The sequence below is a fragment of the Gambusia affinis genome, linkage group LG15, assembly GCF_019740435.1.
Source record: "Gambusia affinis linkage group LG15, SWU_Gaff_1.0, whole genome shotgun sequence".
Taxonomy (NCBI): domain Eukaryota; kingdom Metazoa; phylum Chordata; class Actinopteri; order Cyprinodontiformes; family Poeciliidae; genus Gambusia; species Gambusia affinis.
In genome coordinates this window covers 10977042-10995986 of record NC_057882.1, presented here as the reverse complement: position 1 = coordinate 10995986, position 18945 = coordinate 10977042, and the positions used below count along the sequence as shown (strand labels likewise).

General features: G+C 39.1%; 2 protein-coding genes across 5 annotated transcripts in view; one reads left to right on the top strand and one right to left on the bottom strand.

The window, feature by feature from the left end:
• Nucleotides 1-88: 88 nt before the first annotated feature.
• LOC122845081 (calpain-5-like) lies at nucleotides 89-10308 on the top strand. 3 transcript variants are annotated; one of them, XM_044141094.1, is made up of 13 exons: nucleotides 89-941; nucleotides 1581-1794; nucleotides 3223-3354; nucleotides 3710-3906; nucleotides 4840-5032; nucleotides 5129-5319; nucleotides 5712-5789; nucleotides 5871-6066; nucleotides 6163-6285; nucleotides 6958-7160; nucleotides 7471-7592; nucleotides 7666-7802; nucleotides 8375-10308. In XM_044141094.1, the coding sequence occupies exons 2-13, from the start codon at nucleotides 1636-1638 to the stop codon at nucleotides 8555-8557; spliced, it is 1914 nt and encodes a 637-aa protein (XP_043997029.1). In that variant the 5' UTR covers nucleotides 89-941; nucleotides 1581-1635; the 3' UTR covers nucleotides 8558-10308. The 3 variants fall into 3 exon arrangements, with proteins under 3 accessions (XP_043997029.1, XP_043997027.1, XP_043997028.1); XM_044141092.1 differs by having other exon boundaries at nucleotides 90-941; nucleotides 1612-1794; XM_044141093.1 differs by lacking the exon at nucleotides 89-941 and having other exon boundaries at nucleotides 969-1794.
• The window catches only part of LOC122845082 (serine/threonine-protein kinase PAK 3), a 38887-nt gene continuing 29338 nt past the window's right edge, over nucleotides 9397-18945 (bottom strand). For both annotated transcript variants that reach the window (XM_044141096.1, XM_044141097.1), the window contains 8 exons: nucleotides 18610-18673; nucleotides 16728-16776; nucleotides 16536-16648; nucleotides 15791-15908; nucleotides 15572-15671; nucleotides 15266-15462; nucleotides 14381-14518; nucleotides 9397-13487 (listed from right to left, as the gene is read on the bottom strand). In XM_044141096.1, coding sequence (XP_043997031.1) covers nucleotides 13398-13487; nucleotides 14381-14518; nucleotides 15266-15462; nucleotides 15572-15671; nucleotides 15791-15908; nucleotides 16536-16648; nucleotides 16728-16776; nucleotides 18610-18673 — 869 coding nt within the window. In that variant the 3' untranslated portion in view covers nucleotides 9397-13397. The remainder of the gene's footprint in view (nucleotides 13488-14380; nucleotides 14519-15265; nucleotides 15463-15571; nucleotides 15672-15790; nucleotides 15909-16535; nucleotides 16649-16727; nucleotides 16777-18609; nucleotides 18674-18945) is intronic.

Genomic DNA, 18945 nt, shown 5'->3' with positions numbered 1-18945 from the left:
CCCCTTTAAATTTCTTCAGAAATTTTCTAGTTTCTTATAAAACTGCAAATTGCTTGAACAAGTTGTCATAATATGTCAATCATATTCATTTTCACTTTTTTTTCTAAATCTGTCCTTAACAGCACTGCATGTACAGTTTTCATTTAGGAGATTGTCTGATATATGTCCGGATTGCTACTTTAGTTTTCTTTCTGTTTCCATAGTTTATATCAAAATATCCCTCTAGAGCACACTGTTATATATTGACAACATGACTAATGAATTTGACTCTTATCTGAACTCAATGAAAGAAGAACTTGTCATTCTGAGGCATTGACATGTTCCTTTACACACATAATTAATTTTGAGAAATAAAGTAAGGATTTTGAGAGAAAAACTGATCCATAGTGTTTAGCCTGACCAGATCTCTTTACAGTGAAGTTCAGATCGCTGGTGTCAGTTTGTTTCATTCCCACAGTTAGTTCAATTTATCAGTAGTGCAAAAAAAGATCAAAAATAAAAAAATGTTTTGACATACACAAACAATCATATTTGTGATGCTAATATTATTCCTAGAAGCTTAAGTTCTGTGTATTTTTAAACAGGACCCAGCAGGTTTCTACCGGTTTTACCTGTAGGGGTGGGGGGGAGTGTTTATTTTCTGTTTCCCCTTCCCTGAATACTTTCAGAGATCCAATCAGCCGTTTTATGTGACATACTCCCACACACTGATATAGTCGTCAGTCCAGTTTTCTGACCCTGTTTTTAGAAACTCCTCACAGTAGCAGAGTAGGAAATCTCATTTCATCTCAATCATTCAGAGCAAGGTGTGACAGACAGCTGTTTTGTGTAGTGGCTCCTGAAGCTGAAGTGTGGACTGAGCTGTAAACACCTGACCAGTAGTTTGAGGGAAGATCGAAAGAATCTGGGGTAATCTACATAAGAATAAGACTTTCCGGTTGGTAAGTGTTGCTTTTGAAATGTTTCTGTTCTTCATTTGCAACTTTTAAGAACATGTTACATAACTTTGGCTTAGAAAACTGACCTTAAAGAGCAGCGTTTGCTGTTTACTGAACCTCAGTTTGATCTTTACTTTAAGTACGTTTTCCTTTCTGTTTCTCTGGTTGAAATAAACATGAACAGGTCTTTAAACAAATAGTTTTCCCTGATCTATATGTTGGTTCACGGACATCCTAGAAACACTAGGAAGTGAAGATGGTGTCACCTGTAACAGTCAGATGAAAAACAAACTTAATTTCCTGAGACTTATTTTCAATATTTTCTGCATTAATATTTCAATAAAGATTAGAAAATTAAAATCTTGACATAAAAATGTTAAATACAAGGGAAGTCACACCACCTCACCGTTTAGGTATGCAGGTAAAATGTCAGCAGTAAGAACATTCAGCGTAATGATATTTACGTTGTAGAACCAGCAAAAGAGGAAGTGTCAAATCTTTTCCAATATCTTAAACAACATTTTTCATCTGTCCAGACAAACTCAAAGAGTCGCCTGAGACTCTCTGAGGGTCGTGGGTCAGTCTGAGGCAGTACAGCAGTCCCACCAAGACTAAATAATTTCTGATTCCTCCCATATAAAGACCAGAATCCTTTCCCGTCTCCCATCTGCAGCTGTGAGGCCTCAGCATCTCCACCATGCCTGTTGCTTATAGGAATCAGCACTATGCTGAGCTGAAGCGGCAGCACAACAAAGAGAGGCTGTTTGAAGATCCAGAGTTCCCAGCAACCATTTCATCTATTTATTACCAGGACCCCCCTGAAGGAGTAGAAGTTGTAGAGTGGAAACGACCAGGGGTCAGTTTATTCCTCTCCAGAAATGTTTAAAATGTTTTATGTCTCTGTAGATTAACTTTTTGTTTCTTGTTCTGACAAAATAATGTTCTTGATCGTCCCGAAGAGAGAATCCTAATTTGAACAAATGAAGCAACTCGCATGAATTTTGTCACTTCTCCTGCTTTCCCGCTGCTTTCAGCATTTATTTTAAAATCTGTGCTTTACCAGATGAAGCCAGACACATCATTTCAAAGTACGGTAAAAGGAAATGACAAATGTATTTAATCTTATTTGCAAATAAAATCTTATGTTAAAAGTGTGGGATACTTTCTACAAACACTTCTAACTGTAATGACAAACCCCAAACTTTGGGGTTTGTCTCCAGGGCCGGCCCAAACATCCATGGGCCCCTAAACGAAATTTGGTTTTGGGGCCCTCTGTTTCTACTAACAATGTGAACTGGCTGCAATCAACAGTCAGACGGTTAGATCATTTACACACCTGCTTTACACGTATTGCACCTCTGACAGTTCTGTTTACATAATATGTCCTATATGCATGTATCATATAGCTAGTCGATTTATCTGTACCGATTTCCTTAACTTTGGGAGATCAGTGATCAGCCTGTTCTTACATATGAAGCCAATCTTCTCTCCTGATCTTATCTTTGTCTGCAAAGCTTTAAAAATCAGTCTCTTTCCTCTTCTGCTCTACAGTGAGAGGTTTGACTGACAGACCGGCCCAACAGGTCAGGTGTGCATGTTTGCAGTTAACAATATTCAACCCGCTGTTGCCAACTCAGTGACTTTCTCGCTACATTTAGTGACATTTCAGACAAAATAAATTGGTAATGGCCAAAATAAAAATCAGCAGGTAAGGCTTTTTAAAGATTGGCAATCGGCTCTAAAAACTGATTTATTTCTTTGATTAAATAAATTTCTGTAAGGCATAATTACAATAGAAATTTTATTTATACCGGGTGACTCTTTCTTACCTGAGAATGTGGATCGGTACCGGGCCGATTCTGTGCCATCAAACAATTTTAACAGAAGTTTCACATAACTTAGAAGTTGATGTAAAAAAAAAAAATGTTTTAGCCACATAAATGATCATGCTCAGCAGTAAACCTATGATATGTTAATGTAGCAGCCATGTAGCCTGATGTGAGAACATTTTGCTAGACAATGTCAAACACTGAGAAGTTTTAATTGTTGTTATCAAAGGTGGAATGTGATAATGTGTGAACATATCCAAAAGTATGAACACTTCTTCAAAACCTTGCCAAGAGATTGTTTTTATTATTTTGACTTTGCAGGAAATAAGTATTTTTTGTTGGAAAGTTGTAGTCATCCATGACTAACATTTGTCAACGGTGTTATTGATGTATTTCTTTACCTTTAAACTACCTTTAAAAGAAAACATATATATATATACATATATATATTTTAGGAAATATGTGAAAACCCACACCTCTTTGTAGAGGGCATCAGCTCTCGTGACTTGAACCAGGGGAGTGAGGGGAACTGCTGGATGGTTGCTGCCTGTGCCTGCCTGGCGTTAAGGCAAGATCTCTGGGAGAAAGTGAGTTTACTTAAAATTGTTAAAACAGTCTGTTTTAGCACTTCAAAATATGTATATTGCATACAAAATATTTGTATTTTCAAAACAAACAAAAAATCTGCTTAGATTTCTTTGGAAAATATTCAATAGTTTGACTTTAAAACTTGTACATGAAAAGAGACTGGTGGTTTTGTGGGACTTTGGTAACAATTTGTCCCCAAAACTGTGGTATCCAGTCTTCATTTTGAGAAGTTGACAGAAACTTAACACCAAAGAAGTTTAAATTCTTTACTACCATCACTTTTGAAGACGTAACAATGTCATTCTGGCAAACTGCGAGACGTTTGGTACATTTATTGTGCTTGCATGTTTCCAGGTAATTCCTGACTGGAAGGAGCAGGAGTGGGATTCAAACTATGCTGGGATTTTCCACTTCCGGTTCTGGATCTTCGGTGAGTGGATAGACGTGGTGATAGACGACCGGCTGCCGACAAGCAACGGACAACTCATCTACTGTCAGTCAAAACAAAACAATGAGTTCTGGAGCGCCCTGCTGGAGAAAGCCTACGCCAAGTCAGTAAACCAAATCTGTTCCTCAACATCCTGTACATTCACTGGCAGCCCTGACAAAGCTGCATAGAAAGTCTTAAAATAAATTAATATGTTATTGTGTTTGTGTAATGTCACTAAAAACTGCGAAAAATCCAGCCTGTAAGCCGAGTACATATGTTTGATTTGAATAAGAAGTATGCTACTTTTTTTAACTCATTCAGAGTAAAACTAAATTTTTAAGTGTCAGTCCATAACTTTATGCAAAGACAAGAGAATATGTCATCTAAACGATGCCGTTGTGTCTTATCTTCATGGATTATTTTGCTGAAAGTATTCACTTACACATTCATTCATTAAATCCGGATACACTACTAGAAACATTTGTGAATGAATAGATCAGTACTAGGAGCTCGGAGTGGCATCACGACACAATGTCACCTGTGCAAAACCTCGATCTAACTCTGCAATCAGCTCTTGATTTTTTTCTAAGAAATTAGAAATGACAGCAGCTCAGCCACCAAGTGGTAGGCCATATAAAATCACCGAGCGGAGTCACTTGATCCAGAGGAACCTGCTGCACAGAGGTCACAGAGGTCACAGAGGTCACACTTCTCTGAGTCAACAGCTATAGATATCCACTTCATGTGGTCTTCAGATTAGCTCAAGGACAATCTGTAAAGAGATTCAAAGAGTTTCCAATGCTTACCAAATACATCCAAATGTGGAAACAGCAAACACAATGCAAAGTGTTGGATTGTGGCCTCGCACTGATTACGCATGGTGCGAAGCCATGGATACTCGGTGCACCATGCTGCCACTGGACTCTGGAGCTGTGGAGACATGTTGTTTGGAGTGATGAAACTTAGTTGGTTCTCATCAGTAACGGAGCCAGCTGTTACCAGCTGTTACCAGCTGTTGCCGCTGACTAAATGTCCCTCCTCCCGCTGTGCCCAGGCTCTTTGGCTGCTATGAGTCCCTGGATGGAGGCAACACTGGAGACGCTGTGGTGGATTTCAGTGGAGCCGTGGCAGAATCCATCGACCTGCAGGAAGAAAAGTACAACACAGATAAAAAAAAACAAGTTAAGTTGTTTGAAAATCTTCTCAAGGTGTGGGAACGCAAAGGAATCATCAGCACCTCCATCAATGTGAGTGACTACTGGTTCCTGCAAGTTTTCTCTGTTTACGTTTCCTCAGAGTCTTTGACTATGTCAAAGTTAAACATTTTCTTTGAAATTTCACAGACACAAGGATTTGAACTCGAGTCAAGGACGGAGACCGGGCTGGTGCGAGGCCATGCGTACTCGGTAACCGACGTGAAACGAGTGCATTTGGGCCACCAGCTGCAGGCCTACTTCAAGAATGAAACCATTGCACTCATCCGCCTGAGAAATCCCTGGGGTAAAACTGAGTGGACAGGAGCGTGGAGTGACAGGTCAGGAGGGTGTCATGTTTCATGTTTCTCTGTGTGTTTATTTCGAGTTTCCCGTGTGTCTGAGTCTCCGTGTTGTCCTGTCTCCCCAATAATATTTCCGGAATACCAAAGATGTTCAGTTGCTTACATGAAAAGTAGTTTTACAGTAGAATAAGTGTAGGCAAGGAAACTATTTGAGCAATCTGTTAACAGCAATGTAACCAGATTGGTTACATTTCTTAGGAATAATGCAACACGGTCTCTGTCACTTATAAGGAGTTACAGATTATGTATGAATTTACCCTGTGAAGACACAAATATGAAAACCATTTATTATTTTTTCCATGTTATAGGGTGACACATGTGCCTCCTGGTAAATAACCACCTTTTTGGCTTTGTTTATTGTTTTTCAGTTCTGAAGAATGGTCAAAAGTCGATGACACAGAAAGAGGCAACCTAGGCATCACAGTGGCGGACGATGGAGAGTTTTGGTGGGTCTCTGATTAGACTGCAGCTATTTAATTTGATTCCTAACTGTTCATTATTGACGCGCTCTCTGTTTGGATCAACAGGATGTCATTCACAGACTGGTGCAAGAACTTCACTGATGTGGATATTTGCCATCTAATGAACACCTCACTGATCAGCATCCAGAAGAACTGGAATGAGGAAGTGAACTTTGGGAAATGGACTCAAAACAGCGACCCCCTGCTGAACCGCTGTGGTGGTTGTGCTAACAACAAGGAGACATTTCTGCAGAACCCACAGGTACTGACGGCTCTGGAGACTCTGTCCCTCCATCACTGACAGTCTGTCTACTAACTAACAACTAAAAACAAGTAAAAATGTTTCCTTCTCTTCCAGTACTTGTTTGATGTCACCAAAGAATCTGACGAGGTCCTGATCTCACTGCAGCAGAAAGACAGAAGGATCTACAGGAAAGAAGGTCAAGGAGACAACCTAGACATCGGCTTCAGGGTCGTAAAGGTAATCGTCTATACGCCTCTCTATTGTAAAAAACAAGGACTCTGTTGTGAGGCAGACCACAGGTGCATAGATGCAGGGGAAAGCTGTGTTGATTATATATCTGTATGTACAGTTAAAACAATACACTATATAAAAAGACAAATGTGGGGGTTTTTTTCTCATTGTTTGACGTGACATCAGAATAAACTTTTCTTGCTTTAAAAACAAGATCCTTTGTACCACATTTTTTCTATTTGTTAAATGCCAGAATAATGACAGAGATCATTTTTAAGGCAGTTTGTAATAAAAGTCTAAATACACTAAAATCACTATGCCTTCAGACAGTTTGGGACATTTTAATTATTGGTAACATCTGAGTTAATTGGACTCAGATGACTGATAAGACTGGAAAAGTGTTCCTCAGTAAGTACTGGTTAGCTACACATTATTACTCTAGTTATACTAGTTTCTAACTATTGTAGCTAATCAAATTTGGTGTTCCTCATCCTAAAGTTTTACCCCCTTAAAAAATTAAATTATTTGGAAACCAGTAGATCAAGTTATCTGATTTAAGTGGCACAAAGAAATAAACTAAAACAAAAGAAAAGGAGCAAATATATTGTAATCATAATTAAACTACATGCACAGAATTAAGCTGCAGTGGCAAATGTACAACCTGGAATTCCTCTGCAGGTGGAGGTGAACAGGAAGTATCGTCTGCACAACATGGAGACGCTAAAAACTATGCACAAGTCCACCTTCACACCTGCTCGTATGGTGTTCATGAGATGTGAGCTGCCACAGGGCCGATATGTCGTCATCCCGACCACCTTCGACGCTTTCATAGAAGGAGAGTTCATGCTCCGGCTTTACACGGATGTGGACTCTGGCTGCCGGTATGAAAACAATGGCACAGAAAATTCAAATTCAAATAATTTAAACTAACCTTTGGTTGAACCTGTGGAAATCTAACATCTTGTCTTTGGTAAACCATCATGTATTTCACAGTCTTGAGGGAAAACAAACTATTTTAAAATGCTGATGTGAACCCTGAATGATTGATTATATTTTATAGGAGCAATCAGATTGGTTTTTAGCACTGGGTCTGCTTGGTCTAAAACATGAAATGTGTTTAAGTCAGATTGGCTGCCTTTTGATTGAGGTCAGAATATTAAGAAATATGATTCTATCCATGTCTTCCCTCAGGGAGCTAGTGAAGGACAAACCACAGACTACATGTTGGACTCCACTTTTTGGATATCCTCAAGTTGTTACCCACATATACGTGGACAGAGCTGAGATCGGTCAGCAAGGAGACCAGGCAGAGGGTAAGAGAATGTTTTTTCAAACTAGTCCTGCTCATTTATAATTCACAGAAATAAAACTAAATGCATCTTTTAGGCATAAACCCATATTTGATCATTTCCTGCGAGAGCCAATCAGTGAAGTCCGTTGCCAAGAAGAACTCTTTGACGCCGGCTTTTGAATTTAGCGCCATTTTCTACAGGAAGAAGGTTTCAGAGCCCCTAACAGTGCAGGTAAGTTGAAGAATCAGTCATGTGACAGTGATTAGTCTCAGATTGATTGGTGGGGCTGGATTTACTGCCCAGGCTTACAGTTGTGTTTTTAGTCATTTACTATTGTTAGAGCTGAAAAAACACCAAAAGGCAGGAAACATTTTTTTTATTGAAAACAAAGCAGTCAGGATTTCTTTTGTAAGGGTTTCCCTTAGTATATTTAAATAAACTAAATGCTAATGAACATTTTGTAAGAAAAACTAAAACAAATGCACACAAATGTTGACAAACCTGGTAAAGATGTGTGAAAATCCCACAAATAGATATTTAATATATGCAACAATAATGCTTCCAGCACATCACTGTGGTAAAGTAATACAGATTTATTCAATATATACTATATATTAAAAAAAACTATAGACCAGGGAAGGAAGGGCTAAACATGCAACACCTCTTCTACAGCACAGTATGTCAGTTTTACATGTAATTAAAAAACCTGTAAATTAAATGCAGCCTGGGCAAAAGTTTCTATTCTAACAACAACTAATCACCTCCTGTGTTATTTGCTACTCAACCTGTCTGGTCTTGTCCAGTTGTGGAGCGATGACCTTGGATCGGACAAATTCTTAGGGCAGGTCATGCTGTCCGGGAGGCCTGATGACGTCTCTCACCCTCAGCAGCTCCAGCTGAAGAATAAAGGCAGTAAGAAGGAAGACAATATGCCTGGAAAAATCACCCTGAGGATCCTCACTTCAAACGAGCTGACAGCCTTATAATGAGACATTTGAAACATACAGTATCTGACTTAAGAGTCATCAATGAACTGAAACAGTTGAGTTAATTTTTTAGAAAGTTAGGAGGAAACAAGATGCTTCCGACCAGATTTTGAGTTAATTTTTTGATTTCTTATTATTCTTATTAAACATGAGTAACCTTACGTTTAATATCGGAGCAAAATGTAGAGAAACTCCACTATTAGTTTATAAATCTAGAACAAATTAAGGAAGTACCACCAACTTTATAGAATCAGACATGGAGAACCAACATTTAGCTTTATGTTGTACAAATCCAGAACTCAACCCAGAACAACTGGTACCAACATTTAGTTTTGTACCTCAATAATCTTACCAAACACGGAGAACCAACATCTATTTTTATCAGAACAAGAATCCAGAGAAACCCCTACCAGTTTATATGGACGACTTATTCTTACTCTTATTAAACGTGGAGCCAATATGTAGTTTTATACTTTTCAGTTCTTGTCTTTCTTTTGGTTTTGTTGTTTTGTTTGTATTTTCTTCTAATTCACGTAAAGCATTTTGATCTGCCTTGATGCTGAAAGTGGGATATAAAAAATTACTTTGCCTTCTTTTTATAAACATGCTCTAGTTTGACTACTATGTATTTTTGTTTTTGGAAATAATTTCTTCATGAAACTATACTGTGAATAAAACTGAAGTCCATGACATTAAAACTTGATGCAAATACGTCATTATCCATTAAAAAATATCCATGCATCATCGTTTGTATCGCTTTTGCCAACAAAGCAGGTGATGCTTTGTTGGTAAAATTATGTAGGTATGACAACTTAAAAATAAATGTATTCTCCAGACTCTTGTTTTTCCTCCTCTTTTTATTTTCAGTCCAGTTCCCAAACTGCAATATTTTGTATTTTTACACTCAAGACACAGCCATGCACGATTCAAAGTTCAAAATGTCTATTGCTTCAACCACAGTTAAAAATAGTTTATCCAAAACCTCATTTCTCTCCCTCGATTCTTGCTTGTCCTTTTTTTTCCTTTTTTTTTTTTCAAAGACAGGGAAAGGTCTGCCAAGGTACGCCGGATAGATCAGCAGTTTTACAAAGCTAGACAGTAATAAGAGTAATAATAATAATAATAATAATAAAGATAATAATTTAAAAAGTAACATTTTTTGTCTTTGTTCCATTCTCTTGATACACATTAATAGAGGAATTTTTCACACCACGTGTACAGGTTTACACATTCAGAAGATAGGAATGTACAGGAGCAACCACAGAAAAGTGGGAAGGATGGGATGTGGGTGTGGGTGGGCACGTCAGTGGTGTCTCCTGTCCCGAAGTTCACCTTTGTGCTCATTGTTCAGACCTGTACAAGGGTTAGAAAGGCCAAAACGTCGCAGGGAGGCTTTCCGATGGGCCACACGCAGCGACACAGAGGAGGAAGAGGAGCACAGCCGCGCTCGGCCTGGACTGACTGTGTGGGCCTGCACACAGAGAGCGGGGATCAGCGGCTCGCTCCACAGATGAAGAACTGTCTGCTATAGAGACTCCCCCAAAAAAAAAATAAAAAAATAAAAAATCAGAGAGAGGCGGATCCGGGAGTGTGCAGAGACGGTGTGTGAGTTGGACTTTCTCTGGTTTTTTGGTTATTGTTTTTTTTTTTTCCAATTCCCAGGGTGCAGGACATTTATCGGTACCATACGAGTCACCTGAATTATTATCAGCTTAAGTTACACAGGTCTGGGGAAAAAAAAAAAAACAAAACAAAAAAAACAGACATGGAGGGCAGGGGGAGAGGACCTGCCATATTTACATACATACACACCATAACAATCCCAGCCTGTGTGTTTCAGGAGATAACAGTGCACAGTTTGTTTTCACATGCATGGAATCTGCTGCGTCTTCAGGTCTGTCGCCTCTCCTGCATCTTCTGTACAGAGGAGGTACGATGTTTCTGAGCAGCTACCCTGCACCTCAAAGGTAAGGTGGAAAACAGGAGTGAGGCATCTTTTAGTGCAGATTGAGGCAGCCCCCCCACCCCCATCATCATCATCATCATCATCATCATCATCATCACACAAACAGACCCACATACACACGCACAGGGGAGCTACAATGCCGGTAAGAAATGTGCATCCACTCATCATCGGTAGGAACGTCGTTTGCTTTGGTCGTTTATTCACTGCATTTTTTTTCTGTAGCCACTAACAAGGTTCTGACAGAACTCATGTCCTGTCATAGATCTGGTTTTCAAAATATGGCCTAAGGTTTGACGATGTGATTAAAAATCTTAATACCATAAGACATTCTCATGTCAGTTGATATCGATAATTATTTGTTTTGTTTTTTTGTTTTAAATATCTGCCAAACTGTTGATGTGACCTTCAGGCTAAACCTGAAACAGCTGCAGCGTATCTTACTCAACAGGTTGTTGCTAGGCAACCAAAGAGCAGCGAGTTAGCCACAAATTTTGTTTAGCTGGTCCTGAGAGGATGAGAGGCTAAAGCCTTTCATTTGCCCACATCTCCCAGAATGCTGTGCGGGTCTGGAACAGAGTTCAGTGAAATTATCAACATTTCATCTGACGTATTGATCAAGTGTCTATCACCACATATATTGTAATTGATTTATTGCTCAGCCCTAGCAAATTTCCACAAGGTCCCTATCAGAAACATTGCAGGAAGTTTATGTTAGCCTGTTTTATTTATTTCAAAACCAGTTTTATGTGTATTTGGGACCTTTGTGCTGTTGGAACAAGGCTCAGGTAAATCAGCTGGTGTCACTGAACTCTCTATGCCAGTTTTACATGAACACGGACTGAGAGGATGCCATTTGAACACCAAAATGGGTTTGGAACAAATAAAACTGATTAACATTAAGCTTTAGGAGACACAACCCCAAAGTCCCTGGTTTTAAAAACATGCTCCCAATTAGAAAATAACAGACTTGTGTCTGAGTTTGTGTTTTAAATTAACTCTTTCAGTTCTGCTTAGCGAAGTGATCAATTATTCAGCCAGAGTTATGGCAGCAGCTTGTTGGTGGCTATAAAAAGTGTGAAGCAAGAACAGTGGACTCGTTTCAAAGCCTGATATTAACACAACACTCACGTCGAGGATGAGTTCATGCGAGTTCCTCACGGCATTGTACGTGGAGGAATGCCGGAGGAAGCTAGTGAATGCAACCACGGACGGATAAACTTTGTACTGTAATGAGTTTAAACTCCAAACCAGGCATGAGAGGAATGGGTACAATCATAAGAACGGCACTCCTTACTTAGGAGTGCCATTCTCTCACCTCTCTCAAATCTGTCACATATTTGAACTAAATGTAACGACCTTATGAGAAATAAGTCAAAATACAAGACACATTCGATAAAAACTAGAGCTCGGACGAGGAGCAACTTAGATTTTAAGTCAGAAGGACGTGAAGTTTTTCACCTGACCAGTCTTCCTCTAACACCAACATTCAGAAGGAAAATTAAGATTGCAATGAAAAGACGTGTCATTTTGTTGTTTTGTAAATGAGACATATTTCTACTGGATTTCATCTTTTGCTCACGGTTTAAGGACAGATGAGAAGTATGGACTTTAGATTGAATTCATCCAAACCATATCAGAATCTTACTGAATCTGTTTTCATATTTTGTCATTTTATAACCATTTTAGAGACATGGAGCTAAAAACAGGACAATGCCGGAAGTAAATCTGCTGAATGGCACCTTGTACCTGCAAACTACTGATCATTTTCCTTCAACTTCACAATTATGCATCATAAAGTCCAAAATCAATACACTAAGCTGATGTTTGCAACATGACAAAATGTGGAAAGGCTTATTGCATCGCACCGTATGGAAAAAAAAAAACCTAAAAAAACACCAATGCTAAAAAATTAGGTGTAATAATGTTTCAAATGATACTTTGTGTCAGAATGTTTAAAAAATTCTATTATAAATAATGAAGACTTCACATATTCAAAACGTAATTTAAAATAAACCAAATTTAAAAAATGAAACTGAATTTATGTCCAGTGATTAAAACAAAAATAAAAATGAATTGGAAAACAGAGGTTGAGCACAAATCATATGTAAGAACTGCAAAAATGGATTTTGGAAAAGGTATTTAAAGCTTTCATGAGTCACGAAGAAATCCTTTCTGAATTTGTTTTCCTCTTCCGGTAGTTGCATTCCTACGTTCATTCACTCACACACCAACACACAAAACACAGCAGAGGAGGCGATCTGCAGAGGGTTAGCGGTGCTTCTTCACAGAACCACGGTCGTGCAGGCTGACGTCGGGTCCAAACCGAGAGGGAAGGAAGCCAATCCTAACCCGGGATGGGGAAGAAATCTTTGGTTCCCCGTTTCACTGCTGCAGTAGTTTTTTTTTATTTTTACTCTTGAGAATAAGCACCTTTCCTTCTCACTTTTATCTAAACTATTTTTCCTTTGCTGTTTAGGGAGCGATTTGTCCCAAAACAAGACAGGATGTGAACAGAAGTGCACGGTTAGTTTACACACACACGCACGTACGAACGCACACACAACACACACCCACGCCCACGCGCACATCTGACATACTTGTGATAGACTGCTCTACATGTACAGTGCTGGAGAAGTAAACAAGGAGGCAAGGTCTGTTTTTTCAGCAGCGCGGCCGAGAGGCTGCAAAGCCAGATGTCCGTCCCACAGACGAGGCCTGGAGGACGAGCGGTGGCGGCTGGGGGAGGGTCTCATGCCCTTGTGCTGTCACTGTCAGTCACACAAACCCGCCCCGTTCACCCAAACCCCTGCTGTCATGAAAGCAACGCATCAGCGGCAGCGCTCCGGCCTTTGGCTTGTACAGGGAGCCCCACCCTCAGCGACTGCTGTTCTTTATGGCTTCCTTAGCAGCTACAATCAGAGGCGTCAGGCTGGAAAGAGGCTTCGCCAGCTTGAGGAAGGAATGCTGCAGGCACAAAGGAGGAGATGAAAGCATGGACAGGAGAGATTCTGTCAACTTGTGGTTAAAATTGTGAGAATCAGGTGACACGTGTGCACAGATGGAAAAATACATCTAAAATACAGCTCTGGAAAAACTTCAGAGACCATTTAAAATGATCGCTTTTACTTTTTCTAGGTTTATGTTTGAGTAATATGAACATTGTTCTTTTATTCTATGAACGACTGACAACACGTCTCTGAAATTCCAAGCGAAAAATTTTGGTTTTATTTGCAGAAAATGAGAAATTGTCACAATAACTAAATAAATACAGTAAGTTTTCAGACCTCAAATATTGCAAAGAAAACAAGTTCAAATCAATTTAGAAACAACAATACTAATGTTTTAACTCAGGAAGAGTTCAGAAATCAATATTTGGGGAAATAACCGTGAGGTTTTCCATGGGGTTCAGTGCAATGGACTGAGCTGAGTAATTCAATCTTATTCAACTTTTTACCAAGTCCTTTTAAAGGATGCTAATTTGAGTCCTCTAAAAGTGGCAGAATAAATCCTACCTTCGCACCGCAAGAACAGAACTTCTTACCAATTAGTTTTGGTTTTAGCACAAATTTCTTAAAATAAAGAAAACTTACATACAAGTCACCTATCAGCAAGAAATAGGAGCTTATGTTCAGGCAATAATTCCTAATATTGATGAAAACGTATAAGCAAGATAACCTCCCATATTGTAACTTAGAATAATTTTTCTTGCAAAAAGAAAATACCCAGAATTTGCTTAATCTTCCAAAAATGTTTGTAGCGGAATATTTTATGGTTTGTTGAAACCAAATAGACCCAAATATTTGGGACAAAGACTGTCATGAAGTTTTAATTTAGTTTTTCTTTATTTGGATATTCACCTGCAGCAGCTCCTTGGCAGAGCCTCTGCGGTCCACATCCATCTCCAGACAGCGGTTGAGGAAGTCTCTAAACACCGATGAGAGCCTTTCAGGGTTCTGCAGCTCTGGAGTACCATTGGTTGCTATCAGGTAAAGTGCCTGCAGTCAAACATAATGACACCTTTAAAATTTAAATCCAAATATCTTGAAAATATCAATTCAACACGTTTTTGAGAGAAAGTCTAAACAGTGCCTTGAAGTATGTCCAGCAAAAAACATTTATCTCCATTTTTTTTTCTTCTGTATAAATATTTCTTCTGATCCATCATTACATCTCTCTGTATGTCCAATAATAAACATCCAATAATCTGTATTTTAAAAAAAAAGCTTGTGATCTTGATCAGAAAGGGTTATGTTACAGTGAGAAGCAAAAGGGATTTTTTTTAAACATTTGAGTTAACATCTCTATGTTAGAGATGCAAGCTAACCAATACTCATACTAACATCAAAATTCATTGAGTTATAAGTCACACCTATTATAATTTCTGACGTTTAGTTGACTGATGTTACACTTATATGGTGAAGTGACTGCAGCCCCAAAAACAAATTTCCCATGTGAGACAGTAAAATATGATGTTTACTCTCAGTTGAACGTTTTCCCCACTTTGCCACTTTAAACACCAAACTTCCCTCTGATCAGAACTTTATGTGAAATACCAATTTTCTTCACAACTACCCAAACCTCTACTGGATGTTAGAAGGAGAAAAACAACAAAATACAGCAGAGTTCATAGATGCAATGCGACAGAATGTGTGTGCGAGGCATTGTATTGATGCAGTGGACGCAGACAGTTTGCACCTAACAATGAAAAAAAATACAACGACCGTTTCCTGCGCTGTATTTACCCTGAGTGGATTCTCGTTCAGATAAGGTGGCTCTCCCTCCACCATTTCTATCGCCATGATTCCCAGAGACCAGATGTCCACCTTTGGTCCGTAAGCCTTCCGGGTCACCACCTCCGGTGCCATCCAGTATGGTGTTCCCACCATCGTGCTGCGCTTGTTCTGCTCCGGAGTGATCTGGGCGCAGAAACCAAAGTCGGCTGCAGAGGAAGGCAAGAGGAACGTCATTCAGTTGTTTACTTTACTCAGGTTGGCTTTTCTTCTCTAAAAAATGTTGCTTTTTGGTACCGGTCTTTAAACGTGACTTACTGAGCTTCACGGATCCATCCATCCCCAAGAGGATGTTGTCACTTTTTATGTCTCTGTGGATAACCTGGTTGGAGTGTAGAAAGTCCAAAGCTTGGAGACACTATGAGGACAAACGTAGAGGCACATACATTCAGCATCCATGTTCCTGGAAGCACATTTGAGCGGTCTCTTTTCTTCTGGCTTTCATTTCACTGTGGATGTCCAAACCCGGTTTCTTACCTCTCTGCAGACGGCGGCGATCTGGCCCTCATCCATACAGGTCTCAGTCACAACATCCGTCAGCGAGCCTCCAGCCAAATACTCCATCACCACCCACAGCTCGTCTCCTACCAGGTAGCTGCAGGATGAGGAGAACAGGGATGAAGGGATGAATCTTTCCTTCAACAGTAAGCCTCGTCAGTTTGACAAACCAATGCCTGTGGGATGGAGGCTAAAGCATTACTTGTAAAAACACGTTATAGGTCTATGTGGTTGCTACTGAGCAAAGATGTGACCGCAACAGAAATGTTGATGAGAAAATGAACAGTTTCAACTGTTGCAGCGCTCCTGCTGCTTTGAACCAGTAGGTGGCAGTGTTTCACCTCAATATAAGTTCAGCCGACTCATAAAAAGGCCAGAGAAGAAAATCTGTAGCAGCAGGAGAAAATCGTATAAAAAGGAGGATCAGACAATTCCTCAGTGTCACTACAGTAAAAGCTGAATCGTGTTAACTTAGTCCATAGAGGCTAAGTTAAATGTTTAGGTTTTATAAGTGTCAATGTTTTATTAATTGAATATCCTTAAATAAGCCCCACTGATTTATTTTTATATTTTTTTAGAAACTGAAAATCTTTGAATTTGGATTGCATGTTTGACAAAATAGCCTTCAAAGTTTGTCGAATGGGAAACGCACATTTACGGTTTCCTTGACAACAGCAAAACATTTCAATTCTAGAAGCACGGTTCCGGTTTTCAAACGACTAACCTGTCCAGGTAGTTCACTATGTTGGAGTTTTTGTTTTCCCTCATCACCAAGATCTCGTTGATGATCAGCTCCTTCTTGGGTTGTTGCTGCAGGTTCATCTGCTTGATGGCCACCTGAGACCACAGACATTTATGGCTTCACGTAGGCAAAGACCAGCAGGAGAAATTAGCAGAGAAGACCATTACATTTTACCTCTTGACCAGTTGCTATGTCGATGGCGGTGTAGACAGTGCCAGACGCTCTGAAAAAGCAAAACAGCAGAATTACAAGAGAAACATACAACATTAAAACAAACAAAAAAGACTTTTTAAACCTAAAAATTGCTTTTATTTGGAGAAAGATCTATTTATTACATTTGAATATTTCTGTTATTTAGAAGCTGGCACATATAACTTGTTAGAAATTAAAGTAGGAATAAAAAAAAGTTAAGCTGACTGCAATAAAATTAGATTTTGCAGCATGGATCAAAATATCTTTAGTTAAAACTAAGTTGGTACAAAACTATGGATTACACCAGTAACTCAAACAATTATTTCTAAACTCTTCATCAACACACTACTTTTTCACCACAAACTTTTAGATTTTACTTTGTTTTTTTACAGATGAAACTGTTTAGAGCGCATTTGCGTAGAATTGTTTTTCGCTGATGTCAGCTGCTAGTTATTTGAGGTATGTCTCAGTCAACAGTGCATATCTACAGACGGATATTTCATCCATTTCTTTCTTTCAAAACAGCTCGATATCAGTCAGATTCAAGTCTTGCCACAGATTCTCAGTTGAATTAAGGTCTGGACTTTGACCTGGCCGTTCTGATACGTGACTAACTATTTTGATCTTTGTGTTCTGCTGAAAGCTGAACCTCTGCCCTGATCCTCTGTCGGCTCTAGCCGCTTTTCTTCTAGGATCGCTTTTTATTTTTATCCCAGTACTGATTTACAACAGTTTTCGCACATTTCAAGTTTTCATTTAAAGCTCTGTAGACTGTCAACAAAATTCAAAGTTCTACCCTTTATGAAAAGGGAGCCAGCACACTGATTTAAGGAGTGTTGTGATCAAGCTTACTGTTGTTCTTTGAGAATTCTGGATGAGCTTCGATTGCTTATTTATCTTCACTGATCTGTACTCTTCTACAAAAGATTAATGTGCTGGAAACTAAAGTGTGTACCAGATCCTGTTTCCTGTTTAGTCAGGAAAGCCTTCATTGTGGACTGATTTACTACCGAACCTTATTTGGTATTTACAGTTCAGATCTGAGTACATGATGACACCTTGACATTTGATTTCTAGCCTGGACTTTCGGGAGCAAAAACAACAAGAAAAGAAATGACTTCTGTCTTTTCTGCTCTAAGTTGGATGATATCCAGAGCTTATTAAGAGACTGAGAGCAATTTGTTTACTTAATTTTATTGCTTGGTATCAGAGTTAAAAGGACGTAATATAGATGCATCTTAGAAATGAAACCACATATTATTTCCTCACATCTCTCCAATATGAACGACTTTGTTTAAAAATAAAATTCTAATAGAACAAATTGACGTTTGCGTTTGCAAAATGTAAAATTTCAAGGGGTATGAAGGAAGTTAAGTCTGCATTTAACTCCCAGTTAAAATCCTTCTTCTGAACTCCTGCTGCTGATTCTTCCTCTTTCTCCTCTGTCACAGGCTATGAATTATAAAGTGGAGTTTCTGGTGGTAGTAAATTTGAGATAAGAGAGCAGAGAGCAAACGGACAACAACCCAGTCTTCAGCTATCCACTTGATCAAATATGGAAATGCTGAGCATGGTGTGAAGATTACAACCAGTGCATGTTTTTCCTTAACCTGTACAGAGTAGTCGTGAATAATAAAAAAAAAAAGCCTTTAGCATTTAAAAACGCAGAGAAAGTGAAGAGAGGCAGCTAGCTGGTGGAGCTAATCTGTGTTTCCATATTTTTGGGATTCAGTTTTCATTTCCTGTCCACTCGCTTTTCTCACGGTTATCCAACCCTAAGCCTCTCTTAGTTCTCTTGCAGAGACTGACACTTAAAAAAAAAAAAAAAAGACTCATTTTGTTTGTTCGCCATGAAGAGACTTACCCTTGTCCTATTTTCTCAAAGCGTGTGTACTTCTTTTTGGGATCCCCCACGCTGACAATACTCCCTGAGTCGGAGAGAACAGATACATAATCAGCATCCCGGCTGCATAATTCCTGTTTTGATCCCCACAATAGATTCCTGGTGATTCAAGCTGAAGTTATGTCACAGGCAGGCAGCAGACTAATTAAATACATTAATACACAGAAATTATTTTCCTTTTCTCATAAAGCAAACCATTTAATAGGGCTTTTTATTATAGACACGTTCATCCAGTCAAACTTAAGAACGCACAAGCATTCCTACAACAGCTCTTTCATTATTAGGGAAATTGGGGGA

Bases quoted from the DNA above. Each gene is read 5' to 3' on its own strand.
- LOC122845081 (XM_044141094.1), top strand. From the start codon at position 1,636: ATGCCTGTTGCTTATAGGAATCAGCACTATGCTGAGCTGAAGCGGCAG. The intron at 6,067-6,162 runs GTACTGACGGCT...CTTCTCTTCCAG, and splicing joins CATTTCTGCAGAACCCACAG to TACTTGTTTGATGTCACCAA. The intron at 7,161-7,470 runs GTATGAAAACAA...GTCTTCCCTCAG, and splicing joins GATGTGGACTCTGGCTGCCG to GGAGCTAGTGAAGGACAAAC.